This window comes from Carcharhinus amblyrhynchos, chromosome 21 (assembly GCF_965287045.1).
Source record: "Carcharhinus amblyrhynchos chromosome 21, sCarAmb.v2.hapA, whole genome shotgun sequence".
NCBI lineage: Eukaryota > Metazoa > Chordata > Chondrichthyes > Carcharhiniformes > Carcharhinidae > Carcharhinus > Carcharhinus amblyrhynchos.
In genome coordinates, this window is record NC_137344.1 from 12,106,755 (window position 1) to 12,127,089 (window position 20,335).

The 20,335-nt window shown below is 43.7% G+C and overlaps 2 protein-coding genes across 6 annotated transcripts in view; both read left to right on the top strand.

Moving 5' to 3' along the window:
- The window catches only part of afmid (arylformamidase), a 62,320-nt gene extending 59,146 nt beyond the window's left edge, over nt 1–3,174 (top strand). For 4 of the 5 annotated variants that reach the window (XM_080209496.1, XM_080209498.1, XM_080209500.1 and 1 more), the window contains 2 exons: nt 619–723; nt 1,214–2,746. In XM_080209496.1, coding sequence (XP_080065622.1) covers nt 619–723; nt 1,214–1,258 — 150 coding nt within the window. In that variant the 3' untranslated portion in view covers nt 1,259–2,746. The other variant, XM_080209501.1, reaches the window with a different exon arrangement.
- A 7,558-nt stretch (nt 3,175–10,732) lies between these two features.
- birc5a (baculoviral IAP repeat containing 5a) lies at nt 10,733–20,049 on the top strand. The gene is made up of 4 exons (XM_080209187.1): nt 10,733–10,867; nt 15,461–15,570; nt 18,175–18,292; nt 18,853–20,049. Exons 1-4 carry the CDS (start codon nt 10,760–10,762, stop codon nt 18,943–18,945), a joined length of 429 nt encoding a protein of 142 aa, XP_080065313.1. The 5' UTR covers nt 10,733–10,759; the 3' UTR covers nt 18,946–20,049.
- Nucleotides 20,050–20,335: the final 286 nt, after the last annotated feature.

Here is a 20,335-nt window from a genome sequence, read left to right on the forward strand (position 1 = left end):
GAGTTATGAACGTTTCTTGTATTAGTATTTTTGCATCCTAATCGACTAGGCAATGTTTCAGAACATGGGGGTGAAATTAGCCTGCAGCCTGTACTGAAACAGGCTTGAAGCAAACTGACGGCCACTTTTTCACTGCACCTGAGCTTCGTTCCTCTGAAATTCACAGAACAATAGTTAACATTTTTTGTTTCCTGGTCTTGCTGTCACTGTTCATTGGTTTGAAATTAAAATATTAGCAATATTTTCTAAGTCGGTGTAAACGTGGCATGTTGAAAGTTCAGATTCGTTACAAACCCATTTCATGCTTCTGGGGTAGACCAATTTTACCCCTTTGAACTTTCAACTAGTGATGTTCTTAAGTTCCTTTCTTTTTGCTCTGTTTTGAGTCAGTCTCCTTCCCTTTCCATCTTACTCATTTAGATCCACTCCAAAATAGACACTGTTCATTTAGCAGCGAGGCGAGAAATAATTCCCCTCATACTATTACTTTGGGGTGTCTTTCACTTATTTGAACATGAGGATTTCATTGGTAGAAGTATCGTTAATGAATTTTATCATTTAGAATGAAATATGGGTGCATTGCTGCTTGTGTTATTTTGAAATTGCTTTTTATTGCAGGCTGTTAAGGCTGCTGGGTTGAACGTCTGTTTTCATGATGTACCTAATACAGATCATTTTGATATCATAGAAAAACTAACGGAGGAGGATTATGAACTTACACAGGTAAAGATTTACTTTTCAGATTTTGCATCTTTCTTTAGCCCTCACTGCACTAACTTCCATTTGATGAATTTCTAATCTCCCCTGAGCCATTTTGGCAGGTGCAACGAGCAGAATTGAAATATTACTACCAACCCGCAGGAGTTTTTGAATGTTGGAAGGCAATAAGATAGACCATGGGGATACGAAAAAACATTATGGCCTAACTTCTGCGGAGGCATGATATTTTAAAAATCTGATATTGAGCTACCCATTAAAAATTCTCACCCAATTTTCCTTTCCAGGGCAAATGTTCCAACTGAAATGTTCTTACAAATTTTCCTCAATATGTTGGTTGATAAAGAATGGAAGCTACTTGCAGAGTGGCACTACAGTGGCTTTTAACTGTCAATGGCTCTATGGATTTCTGTCCACATGGGACAAGTGCCACCTCCCCAGAGACAGTGAGCTGTTTTAATGTTGCTGACTCAGTCTTGTCCTGGTTTTCTCCCAGTGGCATTCAGTGATGGTCTGTAATCCCCTACAAAAATGTTCGTGAAACGTGAGTAGATAACACAGCATCACTCTACCATGTGACTTGACTCTCTGATCCCAGTTCCACAAGTGCCTAATAGTTTTCTAGATATGATTCCTTTGTGGTTGAGCTGCCACAAACTGATCCTTACTGATAATGTGCCAAATTCAGATGAGCTGCAAAATAAATAATGCCATGTGAGTTTTTAAGGTAATCGCCTTGAGAGATGCAACTAATTTAGTTGCTGTGGGGTCATGCCCGATTATGTAAAGGTATCTACACAAACCTTGGTATTTCTTTCAATGTCACTAAAATTCATCTGTGGGTTCCAATCCAGCAAAGCTAGAAGACTATTGGTTGACCCAAACAACTCCTTGCGGGAAGGTTAAGCCTCTGATTTCTTTTCCACTCTTAAGGACCTCCTCTCTGCCACATCTCCTGCAACTGTGCCCCCAAGACATCAATACTAGGCACAGGAGCCTTGTTTCTGGGCATCATTAACAAATATCTGGTCCACCTCCATTATTATCTATTAGCCACTTTGTGGGCTGGTAAAACATTTTAAAAGCAATTGACTGGTTGGTCCAGATCTCCAACCAGAAACAACAACATCATAAATTTATGTACCACCTTAACGTAAAACATTCCCAGGAGCTTCATAGGAGCATTATAAAACAAAATAAGAAACATAAGGACATATTAAGTCAGATGATGAAAAGCTTGGTCAAAGATGTAGGTTTAAGGAGTGCCTTAAAGGAGGAAAGTGAGATCATGGAACCCCTACAGTGCAGAAGGAAGCCATTTGGCCCATCAAGTCTGCACTGTCTCTCCAAAAGAACATTGTACCCATGTTCTATCTCCGTAACCCCATATATTTACCCCACAAATCCCCTTAACCTACATACATTGGGATTCTAAGGGGCATTTTAACATGACCAGTCAACCTAACCTGCTCATGTTTGGACTGTGAGAGGAAACTGAAGCAGCCGGAGGTAACCCATGCAGACATGGGGAGAATGTGCAAACTCCACACAGACAGTCACCCAAGGCCAGAGATAGAGAGATGAGGAAGTATAGGGAAGGAATTCCAGAGCTTAGGACCTAGGCAACTGAAGGCATGTCCACAAATGGTGCGGTGATTAGAATCAGATTAAACGAACCTTACTTGTGCAGTCTTCGTTATTCTGAGGTCGGAAAATAGGGGCTCTTATTCCATTTTGTCAGCTGAAAAATATATAGCTATTTCTAAAGAACTGCAATGAGCACTAACTTATTCATTTCTCAGGTATTGATTGATTTAATATTCTGTAAACAGTCATACAGACTCAAAACACTAACTCTGTCTCTCTCTCCACAGATGCTGCCAGACCTGCTGAGTTTTTCCAGCATTCTGCACTCTTAATTCAGATTTCCAGCATCTGCAATATTTTGCTTTTATTTGATTTTTTTTTATAATTGAGACGCCTTGTATATGGTTTAAATATTAATCTACTGCCACTGTATATTTATTTATTTTAGGTATTGCTGAAAATGGTGACTAGAAAATGAACAGCTTTCTGCAGAACTACAAAAGCAAACAATAATTGTTCCCATCTTTCTCAAGAAATTTATACAAATTTTCTTAGATCCAGTAAATGATCTGCTTATGTGGTAAAATGCATGCATATTTTTAACCAAATATTGGTAATTATACATTATACAATATTCGGGATTGCAATAATACTGTTTAAATATTTTTGAACCTAATCTCTAAAGAACCTCTGGGACATGTACAGTTCCTCCATAGAATATGTGCTCATTTTACAGTATCCCAGGTGGCAGATGCCCAATATCTATAAACTTCAGTTTCATTCGTGGTCAGGTATTTTGATGGAATCAATTTCTTGGACTCTATATGGAGTATATGATGCAACTGAAAATAAATCAATGTCACTGCTTGCTGTTGCATTCAATTTTGAGTTTTCACACAGCTCCTCCGATAGTTTAGCGAGTGACTGCAGTGTGGTACTAAGTAATACTAAATTAAGAAGTCCCTGGTTTCATTCCCAGTGCATTAACTCTTTGGGGTGATCTTACCAAAAAAATTTTAAGTGGGTGTGAAAATAGGGGAGAATTGCACCCATTTTTTGGGCGAGCTCCCAGACATAATCATATAGTACTTAGAAAAATAAGTGAGGCAAAATGTGATTCTTGCCAATAGAGGAGGTAGGTGGAGCCTATTCACTCTGGGAAGCCAGCTGCTGAGCTGTAGCGACACCATTGCGCAGGTGCCCTGATTTCCCCTTCCACCCCCACCTATTGCTGCTCCTGATTATCCTCCAGTCCGCTCCTGATGCAGAGTATCATCCCCCCCCTTGATCCTCAATGCAGAGTACACATAACCACCCCCACTATTGAGTTCCCCCCCATCTCCCCATCATGGCCCCACATCCTTCAGGCCCCGTCCATGATGGGCATAGCCAGGGTGCTAGATTGGCAGCTCCAGGCTGGCACACCCAAAGGGGCACTGCCCATCCTTGCCCTGACCACCAGGAGGGCTACCACAGCCTCCGGTACCCAAAGACAAAGCCATCGTATCAGATCCCTGTTGTTGGGGACCATAAGTGATATTGCCAGTGAGGACCTCAACCCCAGCAAGGGATTAAGTCCAAATGAACCCAGGCGATTGTGTCCTTGACTTACTTATCACATTTAAATTGACAAATTAATATTTAAATTGAGGGCTCAAGGCTGATTTCGCCAGCAGAGTGGGGCTGGTAACATCATGAGAGGCGAGAAACTGGGCATGAGTCAGAGTCTTCAACTCTCGCCTTATCTTAGTTGTCACGCTGATCAACAGACGTGATGAACTGGTAAGGTTGCCCACTATGTGCTTCAGCCCTTATCTAACTGCTTCACTATATTATAAACATTCTGTGAGCAATGCTACTGTAAACTCTGGTGGTTAGCTGTAATAATATGGCCAGGGCTTATGACTTCTGAGAATTCTGTCTTTTTTGGAGAGGAGTGGAACAGTCAGAGAGAGTGGTGTGGCAGGCTACAGTACGAAACAGAGTTTGAGTGGCTTGCTAAGCCCAAATTGAAGTAGGAATAGGATTGACTTCTTGTTGTAAGGCTACTGTTGGCAGCAAGGCCCTGGGGTGGGTGGTGGCATTTCAGAGGCTGAAGACTGGAGTGGACAGAGGATGGGGGAGGGAGAGGAGGTAATTCTCCCGACCTCCTGTGCTACTTTTTAGCAGCCAATTTGCACGAGGCGTCTGGGCCCCCGTGCATCTCTCAGTGCCGGATATCCTAAAATATTATAATAAAATTACCTGCTGCCTAATAAATGCAGTAGGTAATTTTAATATAATTTAAATCCTATTAGCGGACCATGGACTGAAATCTCCAGGCCCGCTAGCCTCCCCCTGCAACCCACCCTCCCTCCCCCACCAGGAGTGGTTCAATCCAGCAGTGTTTACAGTAGCCCCCACTTGTGGGAAGCTGGGGGCCTGACCCCACTAGAGTGACGGGGGGCAATCGAAGCTCTCTAGAGGGTCAGGCACTGGGGAGGGGGCGTGTCCCCAGGGCATTGCCATCTTGGTAGTGCTAGCCTGGCCCCCTAGCACTGCCCAAAGTGCCAATGTCCAGGGAGCATCTTGGCATTGCCCATTGGGTAGGGAGCTGGACCTCTGGGGGGAGGGGGGGGCGGCGTGATTGTTGGGGGTGGGGGGTTCCAGCTGCCGATCTGCAGTTGGGATTGGTGGGAGAGGGAGGTAGGGAGGCCAGAGCTGTCTATCAGGATGTGGGGGCAGCCTACTGGTGGAGTTGGTGCTGCATGATGGGGTTGGCACGGTGGGCTAGGGTGAGGCAGGTGGGTAGTGGTAGGGGCTGGGCCCGAACATGTTCAGGGGGGCCAGCGATTGGGCCTTGGAGGGGTTGGCAGAGCAGCAATGTGGGATTGCAGGGCTGGCCAGCAATCAGGAGGCCGGCAGACAGGGGCCACTGCGTATGCGCCCATTTTGATGCATGCACAGTGGCTCGCTCAGTGCTACGCTGCCGGTTTCCAGCAGAGATAGGCCCCACCCACTGGCTTCTGAATCACGCTCTTTCACTCTGCAGTAACAGAGGGTGGGAGATTCATTTTGAAACTCCCGCTGAAAAATCCAGCGTGATTTAGTCCAATTTTTACACAAATTCAACACTTAGAATTTTTTTGGGAGAACCCACCCGAGGTGTAGTGACAGTCCAGAGATTAAGACTGGCATGGAGCTCATAAGACCTGCAGGCTCAATTCAGTACAAACACAGAAGGGTGATCTTACCAGTTCGATACACATACAGTCGCTGTCAAAGGGCCAGATCTGGAAGGTGTCCAGTTTACCAGGATGCTGCCTGGTATGGAAGGGCTGTCTTACGAGGAAAGATTGAATGAACTTGGGCTGTTTTCCCTTGAGAGACGTCGGCTGAAGGGGGATCTAATAGAGGTTTATAAGATTATGAAGGGGATAGATAGAGTAAATGGTGGTAAGCTTTTTCCGCTATTAGAAATGGATAGAACGAGGGGTCACGGGCTTAGGGTGAGGGGGGCTAGGTATAAGACAAATATTAGAGGGCAGTTTTTCACGCAAAGGGTAGTGGGGGTGTGGAATGCACTGCCGAGTAAGGTGGTGGAAGCAGGCACGCTAGAGTTGTTTAAGAGTCACTTAGACAGCCACATGAGCGGGCTACATATAGGGGGATATAGTAGGCCTTACTAAACATTGTAGGCTTGGGAATACGTTTTGCCTCAGGATGTTACAGTCTTTGCCTGTTTAATAATGAATTTTTTTGTCTCCACATGCATTTAAGTCCAGCAAGGGGCATGCATGCGACAGGTTGTAGTGGGCTGCTCTTGGACGTTGCTTCGGGAGTTGCCTATTGCTTCATGTCGTTAGTGTGCTTAAACTGGACCATCTCGAGGGCAACATGACAGCTCAGAGACTATCTCTGTTGCTGTGCGGACACATGGATTTGGGCCTGTGTCTGTGGGAGTTTGCACGTTCTCCCTGTGGTTGCGTGGGTTTCCTCTGGGTGCTCCAGTTTCCTCCCACATCCCCAAAGATGTGCTTTTAGGCTGATTGATTGGGTACTAAATTGTCCCTAAATTGGACCTCCCTGATCCTCGCACATTAGGCGTAGACTAAAATCACGAATAGGACACTGAGACAGTGGGACGGCGGCGCGGGCTCGTTGGGCCGAAGGGCCTGTTTCCCGTGCTGTGTTGTTCTTTGTTCTTTGCTCCTGGTAATAATAGTATTTGCAGTGCTGCTGCAGGAAAATGTCCATCCTGACAGGGCTCTCAGTTTGGCGGAGCTGGGGGCAGTGTCAGTACTGGCTCCTGGGGTGGGGTCTTGGCGATCGGTGGGGCAAGCCAGTGAGATTGTGCGAGTGGCGAACAACTGGGTTTGCACCCAGTTTTTTGCCTCTCACCATATTAATGGCCCTGTTCTTATAGAATTCCTACAGTGCAGAGGGAGGCCATTTGGCCCATTGAACCTGCATCGACAATAATCTCCCCCGGCCCTATTCCTGTAACCCCACATATTTACCCTGCTAATTCGCCTGACATCCCCCTAACTCTAAGGAGCAATTTAGCACGGCCAATCAATCTGCACATTTTTGGGCATCTTTTGGCCTCATGTCCAGGAAGGATAACAATTCTGTGAATAATGGAAGATCTTAGCGGGTCTGACAACGTCTGTGGAGAGAGAATCGAGCCAACGTTTTGGAAAACTACTTGAAGGGAGGGATTCAGATACCTGGATAATTGGGGTGCATTCTGGGATAGGTGTGACCTCTACAAACAGGATAGTCTACACCTGAACCAGAGGGGTACCAATATCCTGGGGGGGAAATTTGCTAATACTCTTCGGGAGGGTTTAAACTAATTCAGCAGGGAGATGGGAACCTGAATTGTAGCTCCGGTGTACAGGAGATTGAGAGTGGTGAAGTCATGAATAAGGTTTCAAGGTCACAGGAGTGTACTGGTAGGCAGGAAGGTGGTTTGAGGTTTGTCTACCTCAACGCCAGGAGCATCCAGAATAAGGTGGGTGAACTTGCGGCATGGGTTGGTACCTGGGATTTTGATGTTGTGGCCATTTTGGAGACATGTATAGAGCAGGGACAGGAATGGTTGTTGCAGGTTCCAGGGTTTATATATTTCAGTAAGATCAGGGAAGGTGGTAAAAGAGGGGGATGTGTGGCATTGTTAGTTGGGGACAGTATTAAGTTGGCAGAAAGGACTTGTTTACTGGGTAGTATGGGCTGAGGTTAGAAACAGAAAAGGAGAGGTCACCCTGTAGGGAGTTTCCTATAGGCCTCTGAAAAGTTCCAGAGATGTGGAGGAAAGGATTGCAAAGATGATTTTGGATAGGAGTGAAAGTAATGGGGTAGTTGTTATGGGGGACTTTAACTTTACAAATATTGACTGGAAAAGCTACAGTTTGAGTACTTTGGATGGGTCAGTTTTTGTCCAATGTGTGCAGGAGGGTTTCCTGACACAGTATGTAGATAGGCCAACAAGAGGCGAGGCCTATTGGATTTGATACTGGGTAATGAACCAGGCCAGGTGTTAGATTTGGAGGTAGGTGAACACTTGGTGATAGTGACCACAATTTGGTTATGTTTACATTAGCGATGGAAAGGGATAGGTATATACCGCAGGGCAAGAGTTTAGCTGGGTAAAGGAAATTATGATGCGATTAGGCGAGATTTAGGATGCATGGGATGTGGAAGGAAACTGCAAGGGATGGGCATAATTGAAATGTTGAGCTTGCTCAAGGAACAGGTACTGTGTGTCCTTGATAAGTATATACCTGTCAGGGAGGAAGTGGTCGAGCGAGACAACCGTGGTTTACTAAAGAAGTTGAATCGCTTGTGAAGAGGAAGAAGGAGACTTATGTCAAGATGAGACATGAAGGCTCAGTTAGGGTGCTTGAGAGTTACAAGTTAACCAGGAAGGACCTAAAGAGAGAGCTAAGAAGAGCCAGGAGGGGACATGAGAAGTCTTTGGCAGGTAGGATCAAGGAAAACCCTAAAGCTTTCTATAGGTATGTCAGGAATAAAAGAATGACTAAGGTAAGATTAGGGCCAGTGGGAAGTTGTGCATGGAGTCCTAAGAGATTGGAGAGGTGCGAAGTGAATATTTTTCGTCAGTATTCACACAGGAAAAAGTCGAGGAGAATACTGGCATACAGGCTATTAGACTAGATGGGATTGAGGTTCATAAGGAGGAGGTGTCTGCAATTCTGGAAAGTATGAAAATAGGTAAGTCCCTTGGGCTGGATGGGATTTATCCTAGGATTCTCTGGGAGGCTAGGGAGGAGATTGCAGAGCCTTTCACTTTGATGTTTAGATCGTCATTGTCTACAAGAATAGAGGCAGAACATTGGAGGATACCAAATGTTTCTTTGTTCAAGGAGGGGAGTAGAGACAATCCTAGTAATTATAGACCAGTGAGCCTTACTTCTGTTGTGGGCAAAGTTTTGGAAAGGATTATAAGAGATAGGATTTATAATCATCTAGAAAGGAATATTTGATTAGGGATAGCCAGCACGGACAGATAGGTCATGTCTCACAAACCTTAATGTTTGAGAAGGTGACGAGGTGGATGAGGGTAAAGCAGTTGATGTGGTGTACATGGATTTCAGTAAAGCGTTTGATAAGATTTCCCACGGCAAACTATTACAGAAGATATGGAGGCATGGGGTTGAGGGTGATTTAGCGGTTTGGATCAGAAATTGGCTAGCTGCAAGAAGACAGAGGGTGATGGTTAATGGGAAATTTTCATCTTGAAATTCAGTTTCTAGCAGTGTACCGCAAGGATCTGTTTTGGGGCCACTGCTGTTTGTCATTTTTATAAATGACCTAGATGAGGGTGTAGAAGGATGGGTTAGCAAATTTGCAGATGGTACTAAAGTCGGTGGAGTTGTGGATAGTGCGGAAGGATGTTGCAGGTTACAGAGGGACATAGTTAAGCTTCAGAACTGGACTGAGAGGTGGCAAATGGAGTTTAACGCGGAGAAGTATGAAGTGATTCACTTTGGAAGAAGTAACAGGAATACAGAATACTGGGCTAATGCTAAGTTACTTGGTAGTGCAGTTGAGCAGAGAGATCTCGGTGTCCATGTGCATAGATCCCTGAAAGTTGGCACCCAGGTTGATAGGGTTGTTAAGAAGGCATATGGTGTGTTAGCTATTATTAGGAGCCATGAGGTCATGTTGCAGCTGTACAAAATTCTGGTGCGGCCGCACTTGGAGTATTACGTACAATTCTGGTCGCTGCATTATAGGAAGGATGTGGAAGCATTGGAAAGGGTACGGAGGAAATTTACCAAGATGTTGCCTGATAAGGTGGGAAGGTCTTATGAGGAAAGGCTTAGGGAGTTGAGGCTGTTTTCATTAGAGAAAGTTAAGAGGTGACTTAATAGAGGGATATATGATAAGAGGATTAGATAAGGTGGACAGTGTGAACCTTTTTCCTCCAATGGAGATGGCTAGCACAAGGGGACAGAGCTTGATGTTGAGGGGTGATAGATATAGGACAGATGTCAGAGTAGGTTCTTTACTCAGAGAGTAATAATAGCGTGGAATGCCCTGCCTGCAATAGCAGTGGATTCGTCAACATTAAATGGTCATTGGATAAACATATGGATGATACTGGAACGGTGTAGGTTAAAAGGGCTTTAGATTGGTTTCACAGGTCCGTGCAACATCGAGGGCCGAAGGGCCTGTACTGCGCTGTGATGTGCGACGTTCCATGTTGCTGAGATTTTCCAGCACTTTCTGTTGCTGTTTCCGATTCCAGCGTCCACAGTATTTTGCTTTTAACCATTCTGTGATTTTGGCTGTCAGGGTTTACCTGTAAAACACCAGCGATTAAACACACATACACACAACCCTGCCTCTCTGAGGGAGTTTGGGATGTGACAGGCGGTATTTAAACACAAGTTAATGCCATGGGAGCGCGGGCAGCTTCTTCACCACTTGACCAACTCTGTGACGCAACCAGTCTCTGCGCCAATGAGCGCGGGGAAAGCCGAGCACGCGGACAACGGTCTCGGGTTTGAATTTGCGGTCGGTTCACAGAGCGAGCGAGAGAGCAACCGCCACAGTTACCGTGCCCTTCACCCCCTTCCCCCGGGCAACCGCCGCTACTACCCTCCCATCCCCCCCAGGCAACCGTCACAGTTACCCCCTCCCCTACCGGGAACAGCCACAGTTACCCCCCTCCCACACGCCTAATCCTCAGCAGAGAACCAGCACCACCAGTTACCCCCCCATCCCGGGAACTGTCGCCAGAGACCCGGCACCGAGACCCCAGTCCCGGGAATCGGCATCACCTGAGAGCCCCTCCCCCCACCGGGAACCGCCGCCAGAGATCCGGCACCTAGGCCCGCCCCCCCCTGCCCCATTCTCATCCCCGTCCCGGAAACCGAGAATCCCCCACCCCAGGAGCCGGCACCGACACTGTCCCCAGATCCGCCAGACTAAGAGCCCTATCAGGATGGACGTTTACCTGCAGCAGCATCGCAAATACTATTATTACCAGGAGCGGCTGGACACCTTCCAGAACTGGCCCTTTGACAGCGACTGTATGTGTACCCCGGAGAATGTGAGTGGGGGTTTGCTGCCTCGGGGGGCGGGGGTGTAATTTCAATTGTATAAACGTTTTCTGCAGTCAGTACTTCGTTTTAAAACTGAATTTAATTTTGTTGGAATATCGAGTTTGTGTACCTGCTGAAATAATTGTCTATGTAAAGACATATAGTCCAACAATCTACTTCTGGCAAGGATAGGGTTATTTCTAACTTGCAAAAAGAGGTTGGCACTGAGGTCTCGTCATGTTGCTTTTTGGTAGCTCAGTGGTAACACTTCTTGTCTGAACATAAGTCCCCCTTAGGGAGAGAGGCTCCACAAATACCTTCATCCTCAATGATAGAGGAGCTCAGTATATCAGTGCAAAAAACATGGTTGAAACAGGTACTATCTTCAGTCAGAAGTGTCGAATGGATGAATCATCTCATCCTTCAGAGGCTTGCTGCATCACAGATGTTATCAGCCAGTTTGATTCATGCCATATGATATTGAGAAATGGCTGAAGACACTGCAAAGGCTGTGGGCCCTGACAACATTCAACGATAATACTGAAGACCTACTCCAGAATTAGCCAAGTTCCAGTACAGTGGCACCACTAGCATCTATCCAGCAATGTGGAAAATTGCAACTTGCCTGGGTCTGCAAAACCTCACTTACTGTACTGTCTGGAGACAATACACATCTCTGTAACCTGTGATCAGTGCTCCTTCCACTCACATTGTCAGCCACTTCAGGTCTTGAACAGCAGGTTAGGTGTAAGGATTCGCATTTTAATCAGTAATCTCTAAACTGTCTGTGCTTTATATGCTCTGTCTGAGGCCAGAACACTCCATTCACCTGACGAAGAGGCAGTCCCCTCGAAAGCTTGTGAGTATTATCAAATAAATCGGTTGGACCAAAACCTGGTGTTGTCAGACTTTTTACTGTGTTTACGCCAGTCCAACGCCGGCATTCCCACATCATGAAAATTGCTTAGGCATGTCTGTGTAAAAACAAAAGCAGGACCAATCCAACTTGTAAAGTTAACATCCCATTTGTCCACTCTTGACGATCAGTAATGTGATGGAAGGGATCATTGACTGTTATCAAGTGGCACGCTGAGGGCAGTGGCCATGGTATTGATACTAGGATATAATCTAGATCTTTGGCACTCTAGTTCAAATCTCATCACAGCAGATTGGGAAATTTCATGGAATTTTTTTAATAAAAACAGCTGGACTTGTTGATTATCGTTTTAAAAAAACAATAGTCACGTAACTAGCTCCTCACCTCAATACAGCCTTGGTCTAAATATGGACAAATGAGCTGAATGGACACAAATGATCTTATTGAATGGCGGGGCAGGCTCGAAGGGCTAGATGGCCTACTCCTGCTCCTATTTCTTATGTAAATAGTGAAGTGAGTGTGGCTGCATTTGACCGTGTGTATGTATCAAGAAACCTCTAGCAAAACTACAATCAATAGGAACTGGATGCGCTCCACCTATTGGTCATACCTAGTATAAATGAAGATGGTCAATTTTCTCAGACTAGAAACATAGAAGATAGGAGCAGGAGGGGGCCATTTGGCCCTTTGAATCTGCTCCACCATTCACTATGATTGTGGCTGATTGTCCAACTAATCCTGCTTTCTCCCCATAACCTTTGATCCCATATGCCCCAAGTGCTATACTAAACCACCTCTTGAATACATTCAATGTTTTGGCATCAGCTATTTCCTGTGGTAACGAATTCCATTAGCTCGCCACTCCTTGGGTGAAGAAATGTCTCCTCAGCTCTGTCCTAAATGGTCTACGTTGAATCCTCAGACTGTGATCCTGGGTTCTGGACTCCCCCACCATTGGGAATGTCCTCCCTGTACCTACCCTGTCTAGTCCTGTTAGAAATTTGTAAGTCTCTTGAGATTCTGCGCGCGCGCACACACACACACACACACACACACACACACACACACACACACACACACCCCCCCAATTCGTCCGAACTCTAACGAAAACAATTGTAACTTAGTCAACCTGGTAAATCTTCAGTGCACTCGAGAGCAAGACATCTTCCCTCAGAGAAGGAGACCAAAACTGCACACAGTACTCTGAGTGTGGCCTCACCAAGGTCCTGTATAATTGCAACAATATATTCTGGCTTCTGTACTCGCAACCTCTCGCAATGAAGGCCAGCATACCATTTGCTGTGCACCTGTATGCTTTCCTTCAATGAATGGTGCACCAGGACACCCAGATCCTGCTGCACGCTCCCCTTTTCCAATTTACAGTCCTGAGGTATCACTGCAGGAAGTTCTCAGTGTAGTGTCCTAGGCCCAAGCAACTTCAGCTGTTTTGTCAATTATCTTCTTTCCATTGTGAGGTCAGAAATGGAGATGTTTGTTGATGATTGTGCACAAAGATACTGAAGCAATCCAAGCCCAATCCACGCAGGAAAATCTGAACAACATTCAGGCTTTGGCTGATAAGTGGCAAGTAACTTTTGAGCCGCACAAGTGCCAGGAAATGACTATCTGAAACATCTCTAGCCATCTCCCATGACATTCAATTGCTAAACCCCCATAATCAATGTGCCGGGGGTGGTGGTTAGCATCAACCAGAAACTGAACTGGACCAACCGTATAAATACTACAGCTACAAGAGCAGGTCAGACAGATGCTGGGAATTCTGTGGTGTGTGTTGACACCCGAAAGACTGCCCACCATCTATCGACAAGGCACAAGTCAGGAGCATGATATACACTTAACTTGCCTGAATGAATGCAGCCCCAACAATGCCCAAAAGTTTGACACCATCAAGGACAAAGCAGCCTACTTGATAGGCACTCCATCTACCATCTTAAACATTCACTCCTTCCACCACTGACACACAGCGGCCAACATGTTTACCATCTATAAAAAATATTGAAACAACTCACCAAGGGTCATTTGATAGCATCCCCTGAACCTCTATCACTTCGAAGAATGAATGTAACAGATGTGTGGGAATCCATCCACCACCTGCAAGCCTTCCTTCAAGCCACTTGCCATCCCTCTGTCACTGGGTCAAGATCTTAGAACGCCCTCCCTAACAGCACTGGGTGTACCTTCATCATAAGGACTGCAGCAGTTCAAGATTCCTTATGCCACCACCACCTCAAAGGCAGTTGGGGATGGGCAATAAATGCCCAAAAGGATTCTAAAAATAAGAGCTGTGGTAAATTATGAAAGAAAACTAATGCAAAATATCAAGGATAGCAAAAGCTATCCGCAGGTGTATAAAAGGGAAGAGAGTTGCTAAGGTGAATGTTGGTCCCTTAGAAAATGAAACCAGAGTTAATAAAATACTGAATTGGCAGAGATGCTAAATCAGTACTTTGTCTCAGTTTTCACAGTGGAGGACACTTGTACCATTCCTATAGGAATGGCCAAGGCAGAGAGGTAACAGGGTAGAAGAACTTGGAACAATCAACATCAGTAGGGAAAAGGGACTCAGCAGAAAAAGGTACTCTGGAGTTTGACAGATTTTTAATTGGTTATGGGGAGAAGGCAGGAAAATGGGGATGAGGAGCATATGGAAATCATAGAAACCCTACAATTTGGAAAGAGGCCATTTGGTCCATCAAGTCTGCACCGACCACAATCCCACCCAGGCCCTATCCCCATATCCCTACATATTTTGCCCACTAATCCCTCTAACCTAAGCATAACAGGACACTAAGGAGCAATTTTAGCATGGCCAATCAACCTAACCCGCACATCTTTGGACTGTGGGAGGAAACCGGAGCACCCGGAGAAAACCCATGCAGACATGAGAATGTGCAAACTCCACACAGACAGTGACCCAAGCCAGGAATCGAACCCAGGTTCCTGGAGCTGTGAAGTAACACTGCTGACTACTGTGCTGCCCGTGATTGAATAGCGAAGCAGATTTGATGGGCCAAATGGCTTAATTCTGCTCCTATATCTTATGCACTCCCCTAACCAGGGATGGCCATGCCTTATAAAAGAATCCAGAAACCTAACCATAAAATTAAGACTGATCTGGTGTTCCTCCATATTGGAGATGCTGTCTTTTGAACACTGCTCAGCTGGGAGGTGTAAAATATTTGTATAATTCTGAATGTCTCAAAGTCACTCCCTAGCAAATAAATTATTTTGAAATATTGCTTCCGTATTATGCAGAAGAGCTTATGAGATAACTAGTCATAATGGTATAGGAGAATCACATACATATTTATTGACTCATGGGCAATAAATGCTGGCCAGCCAGTGATGCCCATGTTGCAAGAATGAATGTGGTGAAAATACTGACAAATTCCATATTGTTCATGTTCAAAATGATGTGATTTTTCCACCTGCACTGCAAGAGGGCCTCTGCTTAATGTCTTCTGTGAAGAACAGCAGTCCCTCAATATTACACTGAAGTGTCAATTTACATTGTATGCAAGTCTAGAATGGGGCCTTAACTCTGAACTAACTTAACGTTTTAAAATCTCTTTTGCACATTTGGAAAATATTAATAATAACCAGTCTGACCACTTCATTTAGCCTCTGATCTTTTCTTTGATTTTAAATTAATTTAAGAGGAGAAAATGGTGTTTAACTCAATAGTTTGTCTTATTCCTTTCAGATGGCTGCAGCAGGCTTTATTCACACCCCAAGTGAGAATGGCCCTGATGTTGCCCAATGCTTCTTTTGTTACAAAGAGCTGGAAGGATGGGAGCCTCAAGATGAACCTTTGTAAGTAATGAATCCTAGCATGGAATTTCTCTCTGCTGCGCTGCTAAACAAATTCTCATGATACTGATCTTCAAGAAATCTGGAAGTTTATGCAAGAACTAGGCAGGTTTGGAGAGAGGGGGAGGAAAACTTGAGCTGATCTGCAGTTTGCCTTTGTAGGGAAAATAGAATCCTGCAATTTGGAGTAGCAATACTAAAGGACTGGTGAGGTTAGCATCGCTGTCTCTCACCATCAGGGACCTGGATTCCATTCCAGCCTTGGTAACTGTGTGAAGTTTTTACATTCTCCCTGTGTCTGCGTGGGGTTCCTCCGGCTGCTCCAGTTCCCCCCACAGCCCAAAGATGTGCACGTGAGGTGGACTGGTCATGCTAAATTGCCTCTTAGTGTCCCAAGATGTGTAGGTTAGGGGGAATTAGTGGGGCAAATATGTAGGGTTGCAGGAATAGGGTCTGGAAAAGATACTTTGTAGGAAGGTCAGTGCAGACTCGATGGACTGAGTGGTTCTTTTGCACTGTGGGGATTCTATGATTCCAACTTTAATGCTTCCCAAACTATTTTCCAATATGATCCTAATTTAACACTTGAAAATTAACACAACCCCAGGTGCCAGCAAAAATAAAAGAAATATAACAGCATAATAGAATTATCTAATTATTGAAGTTTCTGAATCTTAAATCAACTTATATAATATGGAATCTCTGGTCTTCACTGAGCGGGAAACCTTCAGTCCTTAAATCCGTGTCTATTGCCATCAGTGTTTCTCTGAGAAGCCACACTAGGAAACCTCTGACGTGTTTACGTCGATGCATTGTTACTTCACAGCATGCTTGATCCAAGCCATTGCAGCCAATCAAAGTGATCAGTGCCAGTGTTTGTCTTTGGTTACTTCCCATTGCTGGGGCAACATGAGGGGACAGGAGATTAATGTGGTTTTATTTTTTGCAATTCCATTTGTTGTTTCTGTGACCCTAATTAAGATTGACCCACAGTTTAGGGACCATTATATACCATGTTTACAAGATTTGATGAATGAACAATTTTTCAATAAATTCTGAGGCCCATGGGAAAACTGGAGAAGTACTTTGTAGCACTGATACTCAGTTGACTTGTATTTCAATGCACACCTGTACTACTCTGACCTGGTTTGTATTGTACTCATAAAGTAGCTGCAACAGAATGGCTATAAACCCCATTTGTGACTTTTTTGTGCTGCTTTGAATTGTATAATGCAAGATTTGTTTAGTGTTCCCCATGGTAGTATTACACTAATTGTTGCAGTCGAAGTAAGTGCCATGCTGAGTGGTGTAGGCAACCAGAGTCTTCCAAGCTTTCCCATTTATGACAATAGCGAGTGGCTTCTTTAGGCTTCTGGTTAATGTAGGACTTGGGAGCAGGAATCAACCATTTGGCCCTTTAAACTTGGTTGAAATAGGTTTTAATGTTGCTTGGCTGCTTCCTTTGCTGTTTGCCTTTTGCTTCCATTAATCCTCCTAGTGGTTAATAGGCACTCCAAATGTCTTGAGCACACAACTCCTTCTGTTGTTTGATGTTATTTGAGTTCTCTTGTTCTGCCAGCCTCATAGTATTACTTTATTTGCTCTTTTCTCCACTCAGCTTGCCTATAAGGATCCTTCTTTAGCATTAGATTTTGAAGCTGTTGATTTTCTTTCCTTCCCCACTCCCAATATTTCAAACTCCACACCCATAATTCATTATGGACCAATAACAGTTTGGTCCATGGATTCAAGACTGGACTTGTTTAATTTTGTTAAAACACTTTTGTCAAGCCCTTTTTCAGATTTCAGTACTGCTTTTGACATTAGATGTTACTATGCTCCCTAGATAATTGAATTAATTTACGTGTTCTAACTTCTGTTTACTCTGGGATTGCATTACATCAATATGGGCTTAAAAATGCTTTGGTTTCACTAAAATGGTATTACACATGGAACCTATTTACAGCAAATTGATCCATTCCAAGCATGTATACTGATACCAAACCTTACTACTTCTTCTTGGGCAAGACAAACATACTCATATCTTTCGTAGTGGTGGAACAAATGTCATTAATCTCTAGGCACAGTGGTTGGCACTGGTGCCTCAGTGCACCAGGGACCCAGGTTCAATTCCCCGTTTGGATCACTGTCTGCGAGGAGTCTACACGATCTCCCTGTGTCTGCGTGGGTTTCCTCCGGATGCTCCAGTTTCCTCCCACAGTCCAAAAGACATGCTAGTTAGGTGCATTGGCCGTGGTAAATTGTTCCTTGGTGTACCCGAAAAGGTGCCGGAGTGTGACGATTAGGGGATTTTTACAGTAACTTAAATTGCAGAGTTAATGTAAACCTGCTTGTGACTCAAATTTTAAAACAGAAAGTGTTGGAAATACTCTGCTGATACTAGGAGAGAAAAATGGAGTTAACCTTTCATTAAAGCCACTTGGGCAACCAGTTTAACAAGTTCAAATGTTGAAGACTGAGGCCCTATACTAAAATTTTGTGCGAGCATCACCGTTTCTATTTTCACCAGTAGAACGTTTCTGACCATGAACTTAGTGGGCAAGTACATTCTTAGTTTAAAAATGTAACTTTCATATTCTCCCTTAGAGTTGAACATCAGAGCCATTCCTCACAGTGTGCTTTCATCCTGCTGAAGAAAAAGTTTGAAGATCTAACAACAGAAGAGTTCCTCAAATTGGACAAAGAAAGAGTAAAGAATATCATGGTTTGTTCAGTTGTGCATCTATATTGTTCTTTATAAGTGACATAGTAGATGTCACAGAAAAAGGGGCAGTATTTGCAAAAGGCAGCTTTGTCTTATTTGAGGCATTCCCCCAGGATTTTTCTTAGCTGTAGATCTACCGCTGGTATCTCCATGAGTTTTGATTTGTGAATCAGCTGCTGGGAAGTATATTGGAACAGTTCCATTTTACATCCGAATTAATCCTTCTACTTAATTTCCATTTATTAATTGGGAGAGCTCTTTTGAACAAAATCACCTGATTGGGAGGGTGGGGGGTGTGATCTTATCATTGTGCCCTGCTGGCTGATGAACAGAGTGAGCCGGTAAGGTTGCAAGAGATCCAAGAAATGTTCATGCCCCATTTCTTGCCTCTCGTGATCTTACTGACACCAGATGTCTGGCAATGTCAGCCTTGCTTTTGTGTATTGTAAGTCAACTGTATTGTGAATATAAAGTTGTCTGTGGAGGGATTTGGGGTGTTAGCTTGAGGAAGAAGAATTTGAAATGGAAAAAAATTATCAAAATTCCATTTTTTTTTCCAGAAGAAACAAGTCACTGAAAAAATTCGGTCATTCGAACAAGAGGCAAAAGCTGCAAGAAGCATAATAGAAGATTTTGTTACTAAAGACTGCTAGTGATGCAGAATATTTTCCTTTCATTATGTGCTTAAATAAAATTATTTATCGGTAGCTCATGAATTGATCAGAATCCTCAAGTTGAGGATTATAGCTATGTATTATACAGCATTCTTCTAAAATTGTCTGTAAATTTGTTGGTTGTACTTTGTCTCACTCGTTCCATGTAAAATGATCTGACAGTGATTTCTTACTTATTTTGTCAATGATTTGAGTACTAGTTCATAGCTTTGTTTTCTTATCCTGGTAAAGTGTTATGTCATCTATGAAAGCTGGTCATTGCCATCAGTAGAACCTCTAGAGGGCTTATAATAATGTTCCAGAGGGTTAAGGATTTGTTTTTAGATAATGCTTACCATAATTTATCAATCTATTGCAAGTTTACATTTACTTTTTGCCATCACTCTTGTACAAAACACAAGTATCTATGAGATATTGATCAGAGTTTTGAGCATCTGTCCTCTTGTTGGATATAGTGGATTTGCACCTTTGAAGTGGGTGGCTTGACTGGTTTGGGCAAAATATATGAGGTGCATTTAAAGTTTGAGTGGATCTATTACTGAATTAATTGAACCAATGATTTTCAGCATCCTTTGTAGGCAGCTTGGGGACATGAGGAAAGAAACACAAATATTGCCAGCTCGTATGTACTGTGGTTGGCAAAAAGTGGTTTTGGGGAAAAGGCAATCATTGAAGCATTTGCAGATGTGATTGATGGTGACTCAGTATTGTTGTCTGACTGGCAATCCTTCTTGCCTCTACTCCCAGCCTGGACAGCCTTGGCTGTATGTCTGAATCAGGGATTAATTGACTTGCAAGTAGCAGCCATTTTCATTTTTCTGTTGTAAATATTTGAAGAATCAACACCTTTAGAAACTTGGTGATGTTGGTTAGCTTTGTACTCTGTCTTTATTTCCAAAAGTGATTTGGTAACTTGTCGTATCATACTAAATTGTGGCATGATTATTCTCATTGCAATTACTCCTATCTACCTATTTTTATGTGTAGGGATTTGATTTTAAAAAAAAAATCAAAGTGCTGAGATCCTAAAGAAGGCACTCGTACCTATATTTTTGAAATTTAAATAAAACAATTGAAGACTCACTTCACGACTGAGAGTCAATGACAATGGAGCAAAGTGGCTAAATCAGTGGGCAAGCTAGGCTAGTGAGTGGACCACATGAGTGGCCCTCCTTTATCTCAGTGGGCCATTAGATTGAAATTGGCCTTATTCACTAACAATGACCCCATGAATAATATTAAATACATTTAATATACACAATATTTTATATAGAAAATACTTAATCATATATTAATAGAACTATTGACTTCAAATGGTAAAAACGAAATCAATATTTGCACTTTGGACATAGAAGGTATGCAGGACTCT

Bases quoted from the DNA above. Each gene is read 5' to 3' on its own strand.
- birc5a (XM_080209187.1), top strand. From the start codon at position 10,760: ATGGACGTTTACCTGCAGCAGCATCGCAAATACTATTATTACCAGGAG. The intron at 10,868-15,460 runs GTGAGTGGGGGT...TATTCCTTTCAG, and splicing joins GTATGTGTACCCCGGAGAAT to ATGGCTGCAGCAGGCTTTAT. The intron at 15,571-18,174 runs GTAAGTAATGAA...ATTCTCCCTTAG, and splicing joins GAGCCTCAAGATGAACCTTT to AGTTGAACATCAGAGCCATT.